The sequence below is a fragment of the Taudactylus pleione genome, unplaced genomic scaffold (genome assembly GCF_031769625.1).
Source record: "Taudactylus pleione unplaced genomic scaffold, aTauple2 ptg000036l, whole genome shotgun sequence".
Lineage (NCBI taxonomy): Eukaryota > Metazoa > Chordata > Amphibia > Anura > Myobatrachidae > Taudactylus > Taudactylus pleione.
In genome coordinates this window covers 9769672-9794288 of record NW_028284438.1, presented here as the reverse complement: position 1 = coordinate 9794288, position 24617 = coordinate 9769672, and the positions used below count along the sequence as shown (strand labels likewise).

The 24617-nt window shown below is 39.0% G+C and overlaps 1 protein-coding gene across 4 annotated transcripts in view; it reads right to left on the bottom strand.

Annotated features, from left to right (window-relative positions):
* Nucleotides 1–525: 525 nt before the first annotated feature.
* ADAD1 (adenosine deaminase domain containing 1) overlaps nucleotides 526–24617 on the bottom strand; it is a 216392-nt gene continuing 192300 nt past the window's right edge. For all 4 annotated transcript variants that reach the window (XM_088452238.1, XM_088452240.1, XM_088452237.1 and 1 more), the window contains one exon: nucleotides 526–940. In XM_088452238.1, coding sequence (XP_088308364.1) covers nucleotides 827–940 — 114 coding nt within the window. In that variant the 3' untranslated portion in view covers nucleotides 526–826. The remainder of the gene's footprint in view (nucleotides 941–24617) is intronic.

The following is a 24617-nucleotide window of genomic DNA, read 5'->3' as shown; positions in this document are numbered from 1 at the left end:
TTGCAGAGGGCTGCTATAAGCTCGATGTAAAATAAAACCCCTTCCCCCTTTTTTGCTTAAGGTATTCCATAAAGTTCGCTTTCACTTTGAGATGGAAACAAGCACTGTACCCTGGCAGGAATATATTACAGATTGTTAAGGCACTCAGTTCATTCATAAATCCTCCATGATCCACTTCAGTTTAGTCTGAATGAAAGTGGTTGCCCTTGATATCAGCTAGTTGTATTTCATGCTCTTTTTGTTTTTACACAATAATTGTTGTGACTTTCTAGACCTGTTATATTTTATATTGTGTAATGTGTATTAGACTTACCATTTTTCTCTATATTCCCCTTTTTCTCATTCTGTATGCCATATATTGATATTTTCTCAATGAAAGTTAATAAAAAAAAAATAGTCTGTTGCCACTGAATGCATCTAACATAAATCATACTTCAGCACTTTATAAGAGGGAGAACGTATACAAATATATGAAAAATGAATATAAAAGTTCAGTCAATTATATTGCGAAAAAAGTAACAAATGGTAAATTTGTACAGAACATAATATGCTTACTTACAGCATTTAAAATAAAAAGTCTGAAAGTTGTTGCAATTAACAATAGATGTCAGACAAACAAAACAAACAGAATGGCTTTTTATAAAAAAAAAAATATCAAAGTATTCCGAGAGAGAGAAAAATGCTATCTTGCAATTTTGCCAATATTTAAATGTGTTCATGGAAAACATATAATGCACAACATGCATAGTACACAACAGGATAAATAGAATTTTTCAAAAAATGGGAAATATTTACATAAAACTGCAGTTCTTGTAGATTTGTAGGATTAAACTGTAAAGTCTTCAAAGGTGTTTGGCTTCACAATCCAAGACCCGAATCCTTGCTGTGCCAAATAGCATTTCAGCAAACCTTTTGCTTCTTGGTAGGGTACAGCAAGGCTCTAAACAATGGATAAAAATATTAATTAATAAACTGTGTGTATACAAAATCTATTTAGAGAGAAATGTGCAAAGTATCTGAACTTTTAATAAGTTTTTGGTTTTGTCACATATGATGAGCACCATTTTATTTGTAGAGTATGCCAAACAATACCAGTTGCAAGACTATATTGCAAGTCTCTTTGTACAGTAAAATATTTCTAATGAAAATATCCACTACCAATTAATAAATGTAATTTAGGGGAGTGAGGTAAAGTAAAAGAGGGTGTATTTACTAAATTGTAAAAGCACTAACAGTTTTGCTTAAAAAAAAAAAAATTGAAATCCAAAATAAATAATTTTACTTAAAGACGTACCTGTCTATCTTATTTCCATGGCTAAATATGATCTTTAGCAAAGTTTATCTAACAGTATCAGGATGTGAAAAATATCCTGCGCACACCTGTCACCAATCTACAATACTATCTTAAAGTCAGCAGTACAGAAATTCCCAGTGCAAATAGCTTTTCTAGCCTGCCTTACCAGATCTATAAAAATGTACTAAGATTTTGGAGTCTAATTGCAAAAAGAAAAATAACAACAATGCTCTGCTACCACAGGGGGACACCACATTACACTAATTCCAATGCAGAAACTTCAAGCATAGTAACAAGTGTTGGACCTATTAATGTTTTAATGCTTGAAAGAATGGATCGATCAACTCTCAAGCCAATTTATTCCCCCCAAAAAAGATACAACGTCAATACCTGTGCTATGAATGTTAAAACAAGACTCCTATTGATTGCAGACTATAGAAAATCAAGGAGATACTAGTAGCAGATCCACACCATTAAATAAAAGCTCTCCAAACTATTAATAGATTTCTGAAGCATTATTTTATGCTGCCTGCATACGTTTTGCTTGCTTCTAAGCTTTTTTTTTTTCTAACTATTTTTATTCAAGATTAAAACATTTAAGGGGTCTATTTACTAAGCAGTGTTAGGAGACAGAGTGAAAAGTGATAAGAAAGTGATAAGGTGCCAGCCAATCAGCTCTCAACTGTCATTTTTCAAACACAGCCTGTGAGATGACAGTTGGGAGCTGATTGGCTGGCACCGTATCACTTTCATGTCACTTTTCACTCTGTCTCCTAACACTGCTTAGTAAATAGACCCCTAAGTGTTACAAACAATCTAAGCAACCAGTCACAAAATAAGAGAAAAAAACCTTCAAATGGAGCAAAAAAGTGATAATATGAATCAAATATACTGAATTAGTTTTTAAAAAATAAGGACAAAATGAGAGAGGAAAAACGGGCAAAAAACAGTGTGGAAACACGGGGAAGGATTGAGGAATAGGAAATAAAACTAAAGCTCAAAGTAGAACAGTCAAAAGCAGGGAACCCTAACTGTAGAATGCCCTTAGTTCAGACTTTCCAAAAGGGTTTAGAAGAATTGTTAGTAATGCTGGTCATGAATTCCCATTTTGTAGGTGTCATAATTTACTTTTAATTGTGTAAATGGATGGGGAAAGGGTGTTTCCAAGAGGCCACAATTTGACAGGTGCAGGTACAGCAGCCGTTTCTTTTGGTGCAGAGTGCCAGTGAGAATATTCAAAGTGAGGAGGAATATTAAAAAGGGAGTCAACTCTACCTGCCCACTTGGCACAATCACCCAGCGCCCTATTTAGAAAATCTATTAATGGGACAGCGATATTTAAAAATACATTAAGGGGATGTTAAAGTCCTTAATGACCACCACATTAATTATATATAACTATTCAGAGAAATAAGCGCTGACCTAATCATTTAATACAAATATTTTCTAGATAATTTATATAACATTTTAGGCTCAATTACTCAGTGCCATTTTTTTTAAAGCAAATAAGGGAGTGGACCCCTTATTTAGCACATAAGCCATATTGGGACAGACTAATACAAATTTTTATTAAGTGCTAAATATACTTGTCTATATGGACTATAAGGTCATTCCATGCCAAATCACAGCTTCTAACCTGACCATCTCAGCTTTTAATGAAATTTGGTAGAATGATAGATTGCATAAAGTAACTTACATGTAACATTTTAGCCCTCAGTGATACACGGTGTTAATGCTACATGGTTGTAAACATGACTAAAAAAAATTTAATTTATGCTTGCAAGATCAACTAAAATGAACCATAACTTTGCTTCTAATTGTGGTAGAACTTTCATGTTGGTCTTGTTTTGAAGCTAAGGGACCAAACGTTTTCATAAAAAATATATTTAAATATTGACTTTTACATTTTAAGGTCACATTAAGTGATCTTTGACCTTGAATATATTAAAAAAGTGTATGTTTAATTTTTTGTACATAAAGTATGTTATACACTTAAATACAATCTCACTTTGGTATAAGTTTAATTTTGGGAAGCCTTTGGAAACAGGAGTAAAAAAATATTAAGTATGGTAGTTCAACCCTTCTTGCACTACACATACAACTGGCAATTTCAGACTTGTTATGTAGTGTCTCTCTCTTGTGTTCTAAAGATGGCCATAGGTGGTTTTCCATCGATGGACACTATTGATGGCACCATTGGTAACCATCGATGGTACAATATCATGGAGAACCATTGATGGTTTACACCACTTGATAGCCACCGCTGCCGTGTATCTGGCACGCCACGGGTTAATAAAAAAGGGGCTTAGAGGACAGTCGGGACAGGGCTGAAGTTCTGTGTCTGAGCAGAAAAAAACCCCATCGGGTTCCACGTATAGACACGTATATTTAGCATTTAATAATAATTTGTATTAGTCTAAACCCTTTTGGGAAGTCTGAACTAAGGGGATTCTAGCTTCAAAACAAGACCAACATGAAAGTTCTACCACAATTAGAAGCAAAGTTATGACTCGTTTTATTTGACCTTGCAAGCATAGATTTTACATTTTCTGTCATGTTTGAAACCCTCTAGAATTAACACTGTGTATCATTGAGGGCTAAAATTTTACATATGGAAGTTACTTTATGCCATCTACCATCCTACCAAATTTTACAAAAATCTGAGATTGTCATGTTGAAAAGTTACTTTCTTTGTGATGATTTGGCATGGAATGACCCAATAATCACTGGGATAATTTTTACAATGCATGTATAAAATATCATACAAGTAAATAATATCTTTTCCTACAAATAAATGAGGCATTATGCAGGCAAATAACATCCATAGACAAATATCAAATGCATACACTACTACATGTGTCATTATTGCACAGTTTACAAAAATATGGTGATACATAACATACAGTGTAGATACATAACCAGCAAAATCATTAGACAAATAGGAGGATCCAACAGTGGGTTAAAAAAAAAAACACAAAGGGAAAAAAGGAAAAACTTTATTGGCTGGCTAAATCAAACATAAATAATATCAAGGCCCTCAATCAGACGTTTTGCACTTAAAGGGGTATATTTACTAAGTGCAGGTTTTTAGAAGTAGAGTTGTTGCCCATAGCAAACAATCAGATTCTACTTAACATTTATCTAGCACCTTCTAGAAGATAATAGCTATAATCTGATTGGTTGCCGTGGGCAACATCTCCACATCTAAAAACCCACTTTAGTAACTATACCCAAAAGTGTCCAATGAATAAATGCAATATGTCTCTTTTTTGGAATGATAAATCATAATGATATGAGGGACTGTGTTCCAACACTGTAAACTTGAAAGTATGACTATTACAGAGGTTCCCAAATGTGGTCTTCAAGGCTCTCCAACAGGACAGCACAGGTGGTTAAATCAAATTGACTAAGTTACTAATTAAGTCACCTGTGCTCAACCATGGATCTCTCTAAAATCTGGACTGTTGGGGAGCCTTGAGGACCGTGTTTGGGAATCTCTGGACTATTAGATCCATGCATTTGGGATAAAGTGTCTACGTAAACTATGTTTTTTAATTTTATTCGTTACAGATGTGTCCAGATACATCTAGCCTTCTTGCGTGTTAAACAGCCCTTCTAGTCGCGCGAGCATCTTTTTCCTTTAAAAACTTTCTCATTCGCAAAGCGATGAGTAGGATGCACAAGCAGATTATGCTGATTAAATTGATATGCGGCATGTGACACTAACGCATCGCAAATAAGCATTTTAAGGGAAAAAGTTGCACAAAAGATGCAGGGCGCTCACGTGTTGTGTAACGTGACTTGTAGCGCATGAAGGATAGATGTGGACCTATCTGTATATTACACAAATGTTCCAGTATGCGGATCTTTATTGGTCACTCTGTTTTTTCCTACCTGGTAATATACGCATCCACATTCAGTGCAGTATATAACACATAATGAGTATGACTAGGTTTTTAGGTTCATATATTTTACAATTTTCCAGTTGGCAAGAAAAAGGCTTCTTATGCATAAATTTGCAAACATTACAAAGAGTGCATGGTATACAACCTTATTTGATACTAAGCAACTCTCCTTTTATATATAGAAGTATGACTTAGATTACTGGGTGATATTATAGATTTTAATGGTCTGGCCTTTCTGTAAATTGAGATTTACTGTAGATGGCAAATGAGGACCTATAATGGGGTCTTTTTAATATATATATATGGCGTAACCCGGTAAATGGTCTTTTATTTTCAAACTTAACTGAAGGGTTATTGCTTTTTTCTGTTAATAAATCTGTTAACTTATAATTCTGGCATCTTCAAATTTTTCTTCTCGATAACCAAAGTTAGGTAGGTTAATAGAATAGGGGTTACAATTCACACTGGACCAACATATAGACAAATGTGGTCTTGTTATTGATTTAAATAAGTAAATACGTAATTTAAGATTACAGTGCCACTTTCTAAGAAACCCCAATCCTAGATTGGACTATCGTCCTAAAGAAAAAGCGTCACCAACTCTTCCCTCAAAATTTTATGCTGTGGAGTGCCGAAGTAGTCATGTTGACATTTTCTCTGACTTGCTTAAAGATGACTTCAGTAAAATACAATTGAGACCAAATAATGTTAGTGATAATCTAACCTCAGGAGAAAAATCTGGGTACACACGTAAAGATTTTCTGTCCAGCCATCCAACTAGTTGATTGGCTGGAATGAAAATCTGGTAACGTATGGGAGTAACTGATGATCAGCAATTTGCTCCTAAATGCCAGAAAACAGATGAAATGGTCGTTCAGACAAGTTTGTTAAATGTTTGATCTAAACAATTTGTTCAAACTAGTTTTTGTCCATTTTCCGGTGTTTGGGAGCAAATTGCTGATTGTCATTTGCTGTCATACCTTACCAGATTTTCATTCCAACCAATCAACTAGTTCGATGGTTGGACAGAAAATCTTTACGCGTGTATGCACCTTTAGTAATTAAAAGTGCCAGCAAAGGTGTAGTAGTACAAGATAAAACATCGTTATTTAAGAGATGCCAATAATTCATTGGGAGATATGAGTACCTATAGGAAACTCAACATCCATCTTATTCAATAATACCAACATCGAAAAATAAATACATTTTACCACATACCAAAAGTGCACAAGAATAAAGAGTATCTACCCGGGAGACCCATAATGTCCAATGTGGAATCTTTGCAAATTTATTAATTTTGATGACATAAATTTACAGCCTTGTGTTAAATCTCTTCCTTCCTATATTAAAGACTCCACAGAATTACTTTGTATAACTGAAGAGTTATCATGGGAAGAAGGTGATCACTGGATTTTGGGCTGCTTTTTTATACAAATGGCACGGCACCTAATTTGAACCGGCCTATATAAGATTTTTATGGGCCTATGGGAACCAAAGTCTATGATAACAGTGTAAATATAAAAGTCATTAGAGTTCTGCCCTCACGCCATCATATAATTCCTTATACTGGGGTGCTCATACTTTAGACTTAGTCCAAATATTCAGAAATCCATAGGTACTACACATTAAGTGTCGAAGTCAAAAGGGCACTCACCAGATTTCTTAATAAACAGTGGTCAAAAATGTATTTTTCATCTGTATAAAAGCAAATCATTCCAGGTTGCATTTGAATAGCACCAACATTTCGGTCTAAAGTTAGACCTTTTTCAAGGCTTGCAATCCATATTCAACAACTTCAAATTTGCAGAAAATCAAAACATACTTCAGCGGGTGTCAGAACCAATAAGATCTTCATATGAAAGGTCCCAATGTAAATATAATAGTCATTAGACTATTTTCTGCAAATTTGAACTTGTTGAATATGGATTGCAAGCCTTGAAAAAGGTCTAACTTTAGACCGAAACGTTGGTGCTATTCAAATGCAAGCTGGAATGATTTGCTTATATACAGATGAAAAAAATATTTTTGACCACTGTTTATTAAGAAATCTGGTGAGTGTCCTCTTGACTAATCGACTTAATGTGTGGTATCTATGGATTTATGAAACAGTGTAGTTATGAATGTTAAACTGGAAAAAAAGATATAATGATGATCAATCTTTAGAAGGAAAGATAATAGGGAAAGTATAGATAAATCACTAGAATATCTAAAGAACATATATGTAAACTTAAAATGTACCCATAAATCAAGTAGTAAGAGTTTTGATTATTTGGACATTCTTATAGAATTTTTGGAATTAAATTTGTATGAACACATTTTGAATTTAAAGATACAGATGCCAATAGCTACATACAGTATCATCCACAAGTTGTCATCTGTACATCTGGAAAAGAAAATGTTCTTTGAGAATAAGAAAGAATTGTTCCCAAGACCCAGTATTCGGAAGTCAAGCCCTTTTTAATCAAAAAGAGATTTTTAGACAGAAGTTATCAAGAATGAAAGAGTAAGAGGAGGCATAGAAAAGGGAGAGAAAAAAAGGAAAGGAAGCAGGGAAAGCAAGGGCACGGGGGCTGGGGGGGGGTGGTGGGAAAGATCTGGATTGTGGCAAAAAAGCCTTATAAGTAGATGATTTAAAATCAACCCAGCTAAACCACAATGCTACAAGTTCACAAAAAATGTCATCCATGGCCATATAAAAATCAAGGTGGCATAATTTCCACACCATAGGGGGAGCATGTGAGAGCCCGTATGCTGGGAGTACCCCCCTTGCAGCATTGTTAATATGCTTGAGAAGGGACTTTTCGTAATTAGAGACTGGAATCTCGAAGAAGTGGTAGGGGAAGGAGGGGCTAGTTGTTACAAAAAGACAGAATTTCAAAATAGCTCAAAAATCTTTAAACACTGCCAAACAGAATAAAGAATGCTGTTTTGTTTGTAAATTTTTCTATTTATATTGGGTATAAGTTACAGCCAATAATTTTAATAACAATGAAAACATGTTATTCAGAACAAAATAATCATAACAATCTGCACCCGACGGGAGTAAAGGTGGTCATATAAGGGACGATTTTTAACACGATTTTGCCAGTTTCTACAGGTTGGACAGACCAATCGTTTGAAAATAGTTGTATTTTGAGTCTTCTGCGACCCCCGATGCGTGACCCCGCCGTCGTCTAGTTGGATCGCAGATGAGATGGTTTTGCAGAGATCTCAACCGATCGTGTACGATTTGAGCTACATCATATATACTTTTGGTCATGTACAATCCGATGTACGATCTACAATGTCCCTGGCCACTCCCCTCCGCCATTTTGTCAGACGTTGTAAACAAGAAGATCAAGCAGGAGCGCGATCGTTTGTTTGGAAGTGAGTATATATATCACTGCTCCACCAATGTGTATACTAAACCCACTGCCCCACCAATGTGTATTAACCCGTCCCACCAATGTGTATTAACCCCTGCCCCACCACTGAATTCTTTATGATACACAAGACCATGCTTATTTTTGCCCTTTAAAATTTAAAATCAACTATAAAAATTTTTATCTTTTAAAACATATTTCTAAATTTAATCCAACTGTTTCAAACATAGAAACGCATTTAAAAGATTTAAAAACTCTAAACCTTTACAAAAAGATAACCCTCAAACATTGCAAATGTCAAATTTGGGTAGATAACTAAATGCATGAAAACTATAAAAGGTTAAACTATTCACAATATATTTTGGTTTATAATTTATTCAACCAGGAATGTCAAGTGCAATGGAGAAAAAATTCCTTACAGAAATTATCGAAGAGTACCATCATCATGAATTTCTATGGCAGATTAAAAGTGCCAATTACCGCAACAAACCCATGTGAGCTGCTGCAGTCCAGGCACTTTTGGATTTAACAAAGCCCTATTATAATGATGCCGATGGAGATTGGGTCAAGTGCAAAATACAGAATTTGCGCACTGTTTATGTCCGACAGAATCAGAACGAGTCTCGGGCATCCGGTGCAGGGGCTGCCGATGTGTACACAAGTACAGTCTGGCACTTTGATCTGTTAAAATTCCTCCATGAGCAGGAGTCTATCCGCCAGTCAGAGGCCTTATTGGTGGATACAGTACCCGAGGAAGCTGCAGTGGAGAACCCATACAATGTAGATGCCTCCACCAGCAAAGTTGTAAGTTTTAAATGTTTTAATATACTGAATGTTTGTAATGTTCAATGGGATTTTTTGTTCAATTTCTGATCCGGTCCTCCTGCCACGGTACTGCCCCCACTCCGTTGAAGTACAGTAGGTCACATATTGTTCTCTGACCTCTTAAGCCCTTGCAGTCCCCTGTTGTCACCAACACTGAGGATGGGGCTACCAAAACCATCGATGGGGTCTCCTGGTGTTCCCGTTCATCAAGCACATCTGTTTCTGAGGTCATACTGTGTCCAGGTGCTTTTTTTCATAAGAAATTGTGGAGAACACAGCAGTCCAACACAACTTTATCAATTTTATCCACATGCAGGTTAATGCTTGTGTGAAATATCCGGAAACGGTTGCTTAAAATTCCAAATGAGTTTTCAACTACTCACCTCGCCCTGGAAAGACAGTAGTTGAAAATGGTTTGGTCATGTGTCAGGGCGCGTTGTGCATATGATTTCAGCAAATGCTCGTGAAGAGCAAACGCCTCAACAGCCACAAGCACAGTTTAGGCCGTGCTTGGTTTCTGTAGTTGTCGGCAGGTTCAGACGTTGGGATGCCATTATCTCATAGAAGAGGGTTTGCTTGAATGAGCCCCCACCCGAAGCACGCCCATTTTTTCCCACATCCACAAAAATAAACTCAGAATTTGCGTTGACAACCGCCATGAGCACTATACTGTTAAATCCTTTATAATTGTAGTAAAAGGATCCGCTGTGGGCAGGTGGATTTATCCTGATGTGTTTCCAGTCTAAGGCTCCTCCACAGTTCGGGAAGTTCCATCTACGGTCAAATTCCTCTCCTATGGTCTTCCAGTCCTCCTCCGTTGTTGGGAACTACAATAAATCAAAAATGAAATGAATCCTTTGTATAACGAATATTTAACAGTAATCTTTTAATACTTTCCTCCAACACCTAACCTCGACTTGATGGCCAGCCCGCAAAATACCGCCCAAAGCGCCAGTGATGCGGAAGTAGGTCTCGCAACCTACCCTTAAATGAAGGAGATATCAACGCAAGAACCCGGTCACACAAGATCCGCTGTTAGACCAGGTCAATATGGCTTTAACAAAGCCACCTGATATGTTTGACCACCTCGGAACCCACATAGCGAGCATTGCCAGAGAAATGGGGGAGAGCCAACAAATACACACTCAGCAGATTATCTATGAAACCATCATCCGTGGGAGAAGCGAAAATCTCACCAGCAATACAAGGCTGACTGATGAACCCGTCTACCAGATGATGCAGCCCTGCTATAGGCCATCAGCATCCCAGAGTTACCCTCCTCCTATGCCAAATTACCAACCACCAAACACAAATGGGGCCTTACCTACCCCAGGCAACACCCCATCAGTCAGGCATTGCCACAGAACAGCCCCTCAACATCCTCAGCCATTGAATATAGTGGCATTTTGGGCGAGGATGAGCAAGCCAGCCAATAGTTTATTCTTTAATGTTTATTTAGCGAGTTGCTAAACATTATATTTGGGTCTTCCTGCAAATGGTTTATACATTTTGTTTAATCTGTACACACTGTATCAGCCAGTATGTTCTTTCTCAGTACCTGCTGCATGGTATGGGGTGTGGATGATGCAGATTGGGCAGGTCCACTAAGCGCATGACCTCAACCAACTATGACAGATAGTTGGTTGCCGGGGCCTCATTCTGTCCTTGCACCATGTGCTTTTGGGCCTGTTCAATCCGGCATCTCACACACCAAATACCATTCTGCTGGTATTGGGCAACAAATGATATTGGTGATATTGTAGTTTTAACATAGTTTACATACTATTTGTTTTACCAATACAAGGAAAAGCCAACATGTTGGTTTTGTGTTTTACTATGTTTACATGTTAAATAAATATACAGCCATGATGGTTGACTTTATTCCACACAGGGTGTTAACCCTAAAAAATAAAAGATTTTTGATTTCACAAGATAACAATTTGTAGTGTATTTACTTACAGTACTTTGAAGTAGTCCAACTTCAGGACATTGATAATGGCCACACAGGTGTCCGGGATGATGCATCCCAACACCTGGGCGGAAATAAGGGTCCCAAACTTCAGGTCTTCAAAAGACCGTCTGGTTGCCAGATTCCGCAGGGTCGCCACCTCTCCTCAGCCGGGACGGCCATCCTCATTTTGGTGTCCTGCCTCTGGATAATGGGAGTCAGACGCAGCAACTCCTGGAATGTGGCGTCATCCATTCGCAGGAAGTTGCGATAGTCATCCGGGTTATTCTCCCTAAGCTCCATCAGCAGGGGCATATAGGAGCGAGTCTCCCTCCTCATCAGCCACTCCTTGGTCCAGCAGGACCTCATCCTCCTTGGTCTCTCCTGAATTCCTCCACCTTTCAGCCTCAGATAGCCATAGGCTAGCAGAAGCTTTTGACGATAGGAATCCATCAGAAAGTAGAGAAATAACACACTTTGTAAAAGGCAAGCCTTAAAACAAAGCAAAATACACTAGCAAAGTACAGCGTTCAGCAGGTAAACCTAGCATCACTAGTCACTGAGCAGAGTGTGCAAAGATCCTAAAATGGCGGCTTCCTTTTATACCCACTAGATAAGCCCTCCCCTACTGACCTTCCAGCAGATTCATAGTGTGTAAAATGTGCTGCAAACGATCAATCGAATACAATTTGAAATCGTGTACGATAGATCAAATCGTATGGTCTTATGTGAAATCATTGCATTTTAAATTCAAATTGTCCTGTATCTGAAGGGAAGAATTTTCAAGGGAAATCGTACAACTCATCTTACCAACTTTTGAATCTCACCGTGTATGGGGGCCTTCATTTGTGATGGGGTTGGGGGAATTTGTTACCGATAAAATAATCTATACAAAATCTTAATATAAAAAGCGTTCATTAAAAAACCTTGTACTGTATGTTTGTCACAAAATCACATTTGGCATATATTTAGTATATAGTCTAATGACAATTACAGACATCACTCAGTCTTCACTGACTATTTCTGATTTGCAATTAGTACAAGTAAATGCTGTTGCATCACCCTTTACATGCAATACACTGGATCCACTCCAGGCCAGGTTTCGACAGATTTTAACCCTTACATTATACAGAGACACTCGTCTTCAGAACTCGACAATGTTTTGGCTACTTTTTTTTTTTTTTTAGATTTTGAGGTCATCTTCTTAGTCTTTTTATATTTGCATTCATTCCAGAGAAAAGATTTAATTTTCTGTAGTTTTGCTTCTTTTTTTCTCCATTTCTTATATTTGTCAGTCAGCAACTTGCCCCGATATTGTGTAACAACTTGCCCCAAGTGATGGCAGATAACCAAGATGGCCATAGTTCTATTTCCGTGCTTCAATTCACGATTATAACAATGATAATAAATACACTAATGGTCTGTTCTTCTAACAAAATGAATAATAAATCCTTACCTTTAATAGTCCAGCCAAGATACAACTTCAAATCTACGTTAAAAATATTACTTTGGAACAAGAAATACGAGTTGGTTTAGGTACATATTACATAAAACAGTCGGCATTAGCGTCATTTTGCTTAGCACTGACGGTAACATGTTTAAATTTGTTCCCAGTTGCACGAGCCGTGGCCTGATGTGGACGTAGATTTAGATTCATTGTAATAACTTGCCTCTGTAACAACTAGCCCCGCCTTCCTTTAAACCAGCCAAAAGTCGGGGTCCTGATTAGCCCAAAATTTCTGAGACCAAGGCTATGATCTTACGCCAAAATGGAATTGTATCAGGGTACAATCTCACCAGATAAGAATCAGCGTACATGGTTCCTTATGGCACCTCCAGCAGAGAGGGGACACCGCCGGGAATAATTTGTGTAAAACTACTGGCCAACGACACCATCTAGTTAACACCTTATATTGTCTCTCTAACACCTCCAGGCTGGAAGAGCAGATATAAAAAACTTGAGACTTTTTCCCAGTTAACTTCTGCCCCATGGCACTAAATCATGATCCCATGTTTCTACAAAGCAGGAGTATGGGAAAAAACAGGCTATGCAATAGAATACCTAAGACAGTGTGGGTGGGGGCAGTATGGTGGGAGCACAGAGACTCGAAGGAAGTCAGGTCCCTAGCAAATACAGGAAGTCTCCCAAGGGATGAAACAAAGTTGCAGGTATGACCAAGTACTCTGTTCAGTTAGGGAAGCAGCTCCGCAGAGCTGTTGAAAGCACAGAAACCGACCCTCTGAAAGTACATGGTACACTCTCGTAATCCTTGCTGCCGACCAAGTTACAACCAAAATTCCCTAGACTCAAGGAGGAAAGAGATTATGTAAAATGGGTGAGAGGGGATAGCACATATGAAATCCCGATTTAACAACGTTTCCTTCTCATGTCTTAAGGCCAACTGTTGGATGGAGTGAGAGCACTCATTTAGAGCACCACTGGAGCATGTTTAAGCAGAGATTAGAAGACATGGACATTGCTTTCCTCCAGAATGACAGGTCCAGTCCAAAACCCTATTTAAAACAATAGACTGGTAATACATATATGGGGACTTGTTTGCCTGCACATTTCTGTAGAAAAAGTATTTAGTATTTGAACTGAGGCTTCCTAACCACATTTAAAATTATGGAGAAGAGTATGTACTTCAGAGAGAAAGTGAGGAGGAAATCCTTTCAGGGTCGTTTGTAATAGATATAAAAGCCTAGGGAGGGCATTTTAATAATATTCAGTTTCCCCTGCAAGGAGAAACGCCACTGATCCAGTTCCTTATGAAGTGTACGTAGCATAGGAGCATGATTTAGAGAGAATAATACCCCTTTCAGACATACGACCCGGGAAATTTCCTCCTCAGACCCGGGAATTTCTCCTGTGCAAAAACCCGGGTATTTCGTAAAGACCCCCCTTTCACACTACAGCTTCTACCAGGGTAATTCCCGGGTAGCACCATTCAGACAAGAGCAGGGTTTTTGAGATTTTTACAGAGAAAATCAGTTTTGTCACGTTATGCTGGCACACATTAATGAGGTCATGCAAAGGTGAGGGCTTGGTATAAAGGGACTGGGAGGGGCACCCATAAGGCATTGCTGTATTTCCAAGCATCTGTGTAGCATGGAGAGCTTGTTTTGTCTAGTGGATTTGGTGTGCTATACAGCAACTGAGGCATGGCTGAAGATGCTCACACTATTCTTAATAGTACAGTGTGAGATCCTGAGGAGAAGGGAGCATTTTGTGGTGGAGAGGGCATCCAAGCGCCGACATTACCTACACGGAGGCGAGCCTTGGTAATGTCCAGTGTCTCATCCATATTGAGAGTGACCGGAGGGTCATCTCGCACAATATCGTCTCAAGATCGTCCACATGGAGAGGCTTTCTTGGCTATGGTACAGGGGTTTACAGAGAACCAATGGATTGCAAATTTTAGGGTGCTGCAAGGCACCTTTAATTACATCCTGGAACTCCTGACCCCGTCACTTACCAGGCACACTACTCGATGGAGACAGCCCATTGCCACGAGCAGGAGGCTTGTGATCGTCTTGTGGTGGTATGCTTCCCCTGGTGAGTACCGCACAATATCCTGCTTGTGTTTTGGTGCGTGAAGTGACCCAGGCCATCCTGGATACCTTGAACCAAAGGATTTTGCTTGTTGCGCATACTGGGATGTAGTTGGGCCAAATGTGGTGGGGGATTTTGCTTGTTGTGCATTCTTGTATGTACTTTGGCCAAATGCTGTGGGGAAATCAGCTTGCTGACCATACTGTGATACTCAAATGAGGTGGGATACTGAGGTTGTTGCACATACTGGGATGGTTCTCCAAATGAGTTTGGATACTTAGCTTGTTGGGCAAAATGGGTGGGTGGTGGAACATGTGTTGGTTTGAAGTGGATTGTGCTCAATATTTGTGCAAAAATTTGCGGTTATCGCGACTAAGCCTTTCCTGCATAGCTATCATTTCCGTTAGTAAACTACTCTGCATTTCTCTGTCATTGGCCATGAACCGCTGCAGTCTGGCATCCTCTTGAGTCTGTCATTCCAAATCTAGGTTTGCGCAGTTGTTCACATAGAATATTTGTCATGGCTTTGGTAGCAACCTCTACTTTTCTTCTTTTTGTGTGTTGGCACTGTGAAAACTGAAAGTAAAAGAGAGAAAACATTAAGTAAGCAACAGATGTTAAAAATATTTTAAACACCAGAAACACAAAATAATAAATTGCCCAAATTCAAAAAGCAGCACGTCTCCTTGCATTCGGTGACCATCTTCGATTACAAGCTGAACGCAGAAACAATACGGTGATATTCAAAAACCCTGTACCTGTATAATATAGAGCATTAAAGTAATCCTTTAATTAACCCAATAGACAAAATATTCATTTCTTTTTACCAGATAAAATATACTAGTAATTGAACTAGAACATTACATAGATTAACACAGCAGAACATAAAGTTAATTGAATTAAACTTACTGTTACTGCATAGGGTGGGCTTTTCTCCCTGGGTCTGTGGCTCAGGCTCAGACTCTTGCCTTTGCGATGGAGCGGTGACATCTGTGCCAGTGCTTGGTTCAATGATCATGGTGTTAGATGAGTCCTCATCTGGGTCATCAAATAGGACCTGCGATAATGCCGGGCTCTGCTGGCTGCTCTCAGTAGTTGTTGAAGGCATGCCTGTCATTGTTGCCGACAGTGTGCCAGCATCACTTGATGAAGATAGAGCAATGGGGTTGCATAGTGCTGTATGCCCAAAAGCGGAACTGCATAAATCATATAAGGGCCATTCCATCCTTCCCACACCACTGCGATTACGATTGTGGTCATGAACCTTTGTATATTGTTTCTTTAGTTTATTAAGGACATGCTACTGTGTCTTCACAATACCCCAGCTGGCCAGGATTTTGGCAATATTGCCATAGATCATGGCATCCTTAACAGTGCCTGTGATTTGATCTTTTATTTCCTCCTCTCCCCTCATATGTAAGAGCTCACGGACCTCCTCCTTCCAATGTGACATGATCTGCAACCACCTGTTCACACCTGGCACCCCTCTCCTCTCCAAACACCTGGTACTGCACACTCTCCCCAGTCAGCACCAAATTCACCTTGTAGTATTGCGGGCCTTTCTGCAGCATGTATCCTCTGCAGCATGTATGGCAGCTGTTCCGGCACCTAAATCTGCCCTTTAGCACTGCACTGCCTTATAGCACTGTGTGTGGCATCTGTCCTCCGCTCTCTGGCTGCCGCTGATGAGGTCATCAACAGGCAGCCGCGTCCGGCCAATCACAAGCTGTTTGATGAAGCCCGGGAGTAAATTCCCGGGTAGCAGCATTCAGACATGAGCAGGGTAATTTCCCAGGACTTAAGACCCGGGAAAAACCCTGGTTGATTGAAGGGTCGGCTACCCGGGAACGTGTTACCAGGTAGGTACCTTTCAAACATAATCGGCTACCTGCGATTCGGGATTCTCGATATGTTTGAAAGGGGTCTAGGGAGGAGGATACCTAAATATTTTATATGGGATGGGTGCCATTGAAATGGAAATGAGGTACTGAGAGCAGAAATAGTCTCTACCGAGGAGGTAACTAGAAAGGCAATAGATTTGCTTCAACTAATTTTGAAATTTGAGAGCTAAACTGACAGGGTTCGTGACCACCGCAAGAAAGTCATGCACACTATAAGGCCAGTAATATTTGGATTGGCTCAAATTGCCCTCACCAGGGCCCTCCATGCAAAGGACAAAGACCAGCGACGATAGAGGACAGCCATGACTAGTGCCATTTGTAATTTTCACTGGGTCTGATAAAATCCCATTTATCCAGATTTGAGTGGGTGGTGTCCTATACAGAGCCATAATCTTTTGGAGGAAAGCCCCGCCCAGTCCAAAGCACCCCAACACCGCTGCCATAAAGCTCCCGTCCACCCTGTCGAAAGCTGTTTCAGCAACCGAAGAGAGTAATACCACAGGAGTTTCAGTGGAAACAGTGTGATATATTAGATCTAACACTTTGGTGGTATTATCCATAGCTACTCTGCCCAGGACAAATCCCACCTGATTGGAGTGAATGACAACGGGAGGAGCGGCTTGAGAAAGTTGGTTAGGAGCTTTGCGTAAAGCTTAAGATCTACATTTAGGAAAGATATTGGCCGAAATCTTGCGGGTAGTCTTGGGTCTTTACCCTCCTTGGGGATGACTAATGTGAGCCCTAAGAGACTGGTTTGAAAAGGGCTTTTGTACGGAGACCGCATTAATAGCTTGTGGTGGAAGGGGGAGGAGCTTATTGTAAAGCCATCAGGGCCCAGGCTTTTACCAGAAGGAGAGGCCTTAAGGGCTTCTATTAGTTCTGTCTCCATAGGAGACTAGTGCCTGTGTCACTTCCTCAGGCAGAACAGGAAAATCCATGTCTTCCAAATACCTCCCGATTTCCATTTCATGGTCTGACCGCTCCATTTCTGAATGAGCCCGGGTGAGATTATATAACTTGGAATAGAAAATCTGAAAAATAGAAGCGATCTCTGTCAGTATGAAAGAGATTACCAGCTGGGTCTTTAATACACTGCAAGTATGTTAAGGATCCGTGGGCTCTAAGTGCTCTCGCCAGCATCCAGCTTGTTTCCCCGCTGATAGTATTTATGCCCACAAATCCGATAAGCTTGCTTTACCCCATCATTTAATAGGGTATTAAGGTCGGACCTGGTTTTTTGAAGCTCCGCCAAAGTATTGGAGTCTACATTGTGTTTGTGGGACAATTCCAGTTATCTTATTCCAGATATTAGGGTGTTTCTGCTATTTGAGGAAAGATGGCATGTTCAGATCCAGTTATTTGCCTAATGGTAGTGTCTATTAAAAGATCAAGATGAGAGTGGCTAACACTAAAGTAGTCTATTCGGGAGTAGACCCATCACCAAGCTGATCCTCAATAAGTTTTAAGGAATTTCACAGAAATACAGATTAACCTTGATTGGGTAAATCTAAATCAACAAAAAAATATTTCTAGTTAGCAATTATAGCCTTCACTAGGAGCCCCCAACTGTCACAAATAGGTATATTGGAAATCTCAAAGTCTTGGCCTCAGAAAAGTTGTTAGAATAACCCTGTGGGTAATGGTGGGAGTGAAGAGAGGGGGAGGCACCTATCAAAAAGCTATATCAATTTTGTCAACATGTAAGGAATGCAAGAGACTAATGCTTTTCAGGTATATTGAGGCCTTTTACAGTATTTAAAAATAGACAACTTAGCCATAATCGGTAGTCACAGACAAATACCTGGATATCAGGAGGCAGCATCCACCTCTAAAATGACCAGCGACATCTGCATGAATAGGGAAGGAATGAGGGGGAGGGGAAGCCGACGAGGATAGTAGAGAAGAAAAAGAAAAGGAAATCTGGCAGGAGCAAAGGAAAGATAATGAACAATATTGGATGCTTGCCTATATAATGCATCAATTATATGCAAGATATATTATTTACCTGTATATTTTAAATAAGTGCAATGTGAAAATTATCCTCATGTTTATAGTACAAATTACACGTATATTTAGAACTTAATAATCCTTTTTATTAGTCTGTTCAAATATGGCTGCGCCCTGCAGGCTTTTAAAAAATGGAGTAATTGAGTCTAATATAGAAAATCTCTATTAATGATTAGGTCTGCACTTATTTCTCTTTGAGTATGTATATATTATTAAAATGGGTGTTAAGGACTTTAAACTTTCCTTGTATTTAAATATGGCTGTCCCTCTTATAGATTTTTAAATAGGGCGCTGGTTAATAGTGCCAAGTGGGCAGGTGGATTTATTTATATATACAGATGTTGTTGCTGCAATCATGTCAAACAGTTTCTCTTGGCATGCCAGGTCCCGTAGACGCTGCTTGCCCAGAGTGTGCTCTTTACCCAAAAATGTGTGTTACTAGAAATGCGATGCAACTAAGAAGCACCAGGAGACTGTACTGATTAATCTGACATGCAACACTTGTATAACTGTGTGCGAATGAGTCTGAATTTGTGTATGAGGTGCTACAATGCAGTGGCCGCAGCTTTTTTCCAAGCCTAGTCCATTGTGCTTCATTTACAGATTCGGTCGCATACAGAAATTCACGCATATCAAATTAATCGCTGCAGTCTTCTGGTGCATTGAATGTTTCCTGCTGGTACTAATATAGAAATATAGGACTGAGCTATTGCTGGTAATAAATTAAATGATTGCTTGATTGATATCAATAACCGAGCTTCTCTTAACCATAAAATATTTAATCTGACAAAAATATATTCACATATATAATTATACTACACTACACATACAATAAGTAAAAAGTATCACATATTAATACTTGATACAATGTATCCAGAATTACTGCTGCACTTGAAGAACTAATGTGTGGTCTGGCAAATCTATACTTAATAGTTGTCTCTGTACATTTTTTATTTTTTTTCGAAATGTACTCCTTGGGACTGTGTATTAACTATGGAGACAAAGATATTTTATCGAAATTTGCACAGGCTCCTCAAGTCCAAAATGACTATATGTATATAAAAATATATATACACAATATATACATATATTGCACACCCCGATGACCACTATATTAGTTCTTTGTGTGTTTGTTTGCCAGCTAGCAACTGGCATATGGACTAGCAGCAACGTTGGTTTCGTATTAATATTATCTCTTGCCTATCAAGCACTAGGATAATATGCTACCATTGATTCACTGACTAGCTAATAACATGTTTCCTGCTGGTATCCTGCCAACGACCACATTGGAAGTTTTGCCACGACTGGAGCTCCTTACTTGAGTGTTGTTGTGCCGTATACTCCATCTCTTCCTCTTGGGACTTGGTGAATTATACTTTATGATCATTTGTCATTCATATGTACAGGTTTTTAATCCCTTTTTACCATTAAATATTTTTTAAAGATACTACAGCCATGGCCAAAAGTTTTGAGAATGATACAAGTATTGGTTTTCAAAAAGTTTGCTGCTTCAGTGTTTTTAGACCTTTTTGTCAGAGGTTACTATGGTATACTGAAGTAAAATTACAAGCATTTCATAAGTGTCAAAAGATTTATTGACAATTACATTAAGTTTATGTAGAGAGACAATATTTGCAGTGTTGACCCTTCTTTTTCAGATCTCTGCAATTCACCTTGGCATGCTGTCAATCAACTTCTGGGCCACATACTGACTGATGGCCGCCCATTCTTGCCAAATCAATGCTTGGAGTTTTGTGGGTTCATAATTTGTGGGTTTTTGTTTGTTCACCTGCCTCTTAAGGACTGACCACAAGTTCTCATTGGAATTAAGGTCTGGGGAGTTTCTTAGGTTTGGAGAGCAAACTTAGGTTTGGATAGCATAGGAGAAATATATTAAATAAGGTTATGATACAGACATTTTGCACTACATCATAACAGCAGTGTAGAAAACCTTACTATTACTGGTGTGGAACACATTAAGCACACTTGTAGGGGAGGAGATAGGTATAAAAGACTTTGCACGCGTGAAGTATATTAGATACATGAATTCAATAGCTTATTTCCTGAAGGTTTGAACGAAACTATATAACTTAATGAGGTCCTTTGAGAATCACCATGTCTGTTTTCTTTTAGGGTTCATACACAGGTGTGTATGTTGCTTTATTTATTTTCTGACTATTTCAAACATATGGGGGACACGTAATTCAGTGCGACACATATGACCACACGTGCCAAGTTTACCTATTTTTCCTACTTTTTCTACTTTCTGGGTGTACTCCGTGTACATGTGCATTCGAGTACTTGTGTGTATGCATGCATGTATATGTGCATATATATGTGCACACATGTATGCATATGTATGTACATGTATGTTGATGTATGTGTATATATGCATGTGCAGGTTTTTACGTAGATATAGGTAGGTGTGCAGGTTTATACATGCACCAGCCTACATCATTTGATACATCGAGGATGCGTGTTTGGGCTGCAGCTTGTGTGTCCTAAGGTGCAGCGTTTCAGCTGTAAACACACATACTATATAGTATATATTTCAACATCTTTTCCTATCTACAGACAGACCAACCTGTGTCTGTACATACATTAGTTACTAGTCTCCAATACTGATAATGGTATTTGGATATAAACTTAATATACTAAAGATATTTTAGGTATCCAGTATTTTAAAATATAGAAATAAGAATCCTCAATATGTATATAATCTGGGATAACAATACTATGTTTAACGAATTAATAATTTTTGATGCGACAATATAAATATTATTCTAGTCTACAATTGTGTTAGTAACATTTAATAATCTATTAGAGATGTTTTTCTGTTGATAAAGAGACATAGGCCCTCATTCAGAGCCGTTCGCTATTTGCGGTCGTTCGTTCAAAAACAAGGGGTGGCTATTCAAATGATCCGTTCGCACATTGCAGTCTGTTCACACCTCTAAGTCTGAATGAGCGAGCAAAACATACGCTCGTTTATTTGATAAAAATGCCCCCTGGCCGCTCGCACCATACGTCATGTCCGCTATTTATTAGATTAATCGAGTACATCGTACAGCGTATGAACTGCTCGCTATTCTTGTGGTTGGTTTTTTCAACCGCTATTTTGCGAGCAGTTCTGACTTTAAAAAAACCAAGTGACGTGATCAATAACGCTGCTGGATTAATTATGCACACCCTTAAAACGCCCGTTTTGACCTTTAAGCACGCCTGCGTTCGAATTCCACTCCCCCGTTTTCAAGCACCTTCCCCTGTTACCACCCACATACGCCTCATTCTGTCACTCAAAATAGCAGGCACTCGCTATATAGCGTACAAACGATTTTCGGCCACACTGACTGGTTCGCGCATGCGTACTAAAAACCATACGCATGCGCAGATGTGCGAACATCGCTCGGAACGAGCGTACTGCCGCTAACGAGCGGCTCTGAATGAGGGCCATAATCTTTAATATATTTTTTGTTTAAGTGCGGATTTCAACAATAGAATTAATATACTCTAGATGTTTTTTAAACAGATCCAAATTGAAATAAGCCTTCCCATAGATTTTTCACATGTTTAATTCTATGTATTTATGATTATTTTTATTTTCTTTTGTATAGTATAGATATTTTCTTGAGAAGATGGCATCTATTCATTCATTATTTATTTAGTATTTATTTTATTTATTTCTCACTATATATTCTTTATCTTCTTTATATTATTCTTGATTAAAAATAATGAATTATACACACTACCGTTCAAAAGTTTGGTGTCACCCAGGAAATTTTGCATTTTACATGAAAACTGACTTGTTGTAAAATGAATATAACATATAGTCGAGACATTGGCAAGGTTAGAAATAATGTTTTTTATTTTAAATGATAATTTTGTCTTTCAAATTTTGCTTTCGTCAAAGAATTCTCCTTTTGCAGTAATTACAGCATTGCAGACCGTTGGCACTCTAGCTGTTAATTTGTTGAGGTAATCTGAAGAAATTTCACCCCACGCTTCCTGAAGCACCTCCCACAAGTTGCATTGGCTTGATGGGCACTTCTTGCATACCATACGGTCAAGCTGCTCCCACAACAGCTCAATGGGGTTGAGATCTGGTGACTGCGCTGGCCAGCCATTACAGACAGAATACCAGCTGTCTGCTTCTTCCCTAAATAATTCTTGCATAATTTGGAGGTGTGCTTTGGGTCATTGTCCTGTTGGAGGAGGAAATTGGCTCCAATCAAGCGCTGTCCACAGGGTATGGCACGGCGTTGCAAAATGGAGTGATAACCTTCCGTATTCAAAATCCCTTTTACCTTGTACAAATCTCCCACTTTACAAGCGCCAAAGCAGCCCCAGACCATCACGTTACCTCCACCATGCTTGACAGATGGCATCAGGCACTCTTCCAGCATCTTTTCAGTTGTTCTGAGTCTCACAAATGTTCTTCTGTGTGATTCACAAACACCTCCAACTTCGATTTGTGTGTCCATAACACTTTTTTCCAATCTTCCCCTGTCCAATGTCTGTGTTCTTTTGCCCATATTAATCTTTTCCTTTTATTATCTCAGATATGGCTTTTTCTTTGCCACTCTGCCTAGAAGGCCAGCATCCAGGAGTCGCCTCTTCACTAGACACTGACACTGGCATTTTGCGGGTACCATTTAATGAAGCCGCCAGTTGAGGACTTGGGAGGCATCTATTTCTCAACTAGAGACTCTAATGTACTTGTCTTCTTGCACAGTTGTGCACCGGGGCCTCCCTCTTCTCTTTCTACTCTGGTTAGAGCCTGTTTGTGCTGTTCTTTGAAGGGAGTATTACACACCGTTGTAGGAAATGTTCAGTTTCTTGGCAATTTCTCACATGGAATGGCCTTCATTTCTAAGAAGAAGAATAGACTATCGAGTTTCACATGAAAGTTCTCTTTTTCTGGCCATTGTGAGAGTATAAGTGAACCCACAAATGTGATGGTCCAGATACTCAACTAGCTCAAAGGAAGGCCAGTTTTATAGCCTCTCTAACGAGCAACCCATTTTCAGCTGTGCTAACATAATTGCATAAGGGTTTTCAAGGGTTTTCTACTCATCCATTAGTCTTCTAACGTGCTTAGCAAACACAATGTAACATTAGAACACTGGAGTGATGGTTGCTGGAAATGGGCCTCTATACACCTATGTAGATATTCCAATAAAAACCAGACGTTTGCAGCTAGTATAGTTATTTACCACATTAAAAATGTATAGAGTGTATTTCTGATTAATTTAATGTTATCTTCATCGAAAAAAAACAGTGCTTTTCTGTCAAAAATAAGGAAATTTCTAAGTGACCCCAAATTTTTGAACGGTAGTGTAATCGATGTATATATTATTATTTATGGTATTCATGTTAATATATAAGATGCCAAGTTGTTTTAGACTGTTTATATTCATTTGTGTAGAGAAATGTGATACATTTCTCTGCAACAATTTCAGCTATGTTAGTATGACTTTCAAATTGATTGAAATAACCATATACAGGTATTTTTAAATTGAACCTGGTATATCAAGGGTGAATGGACATTATTCTGGACACACCCTTCTGAGGAAATCCCGATGGGAAGAAACGCGTCAGGGTATCACATTAGCGGTTTTCATGCACCACTGTGAGAGACTCATCATTGCACCAGCACGCCATTGCCATTTACCACCAGCACCATCCGGCACCACCTTGGTCGGGCTGCGCATTGCCGGGAAACACAAACCGAGGAGCAGCATGGAGAGACAGCCGCATGGGGGGGGTAAAGGTTTAGGGCTCCCAGGGGTGACTTACGGTTAGGCACCCCCCCCGGGAGGTTA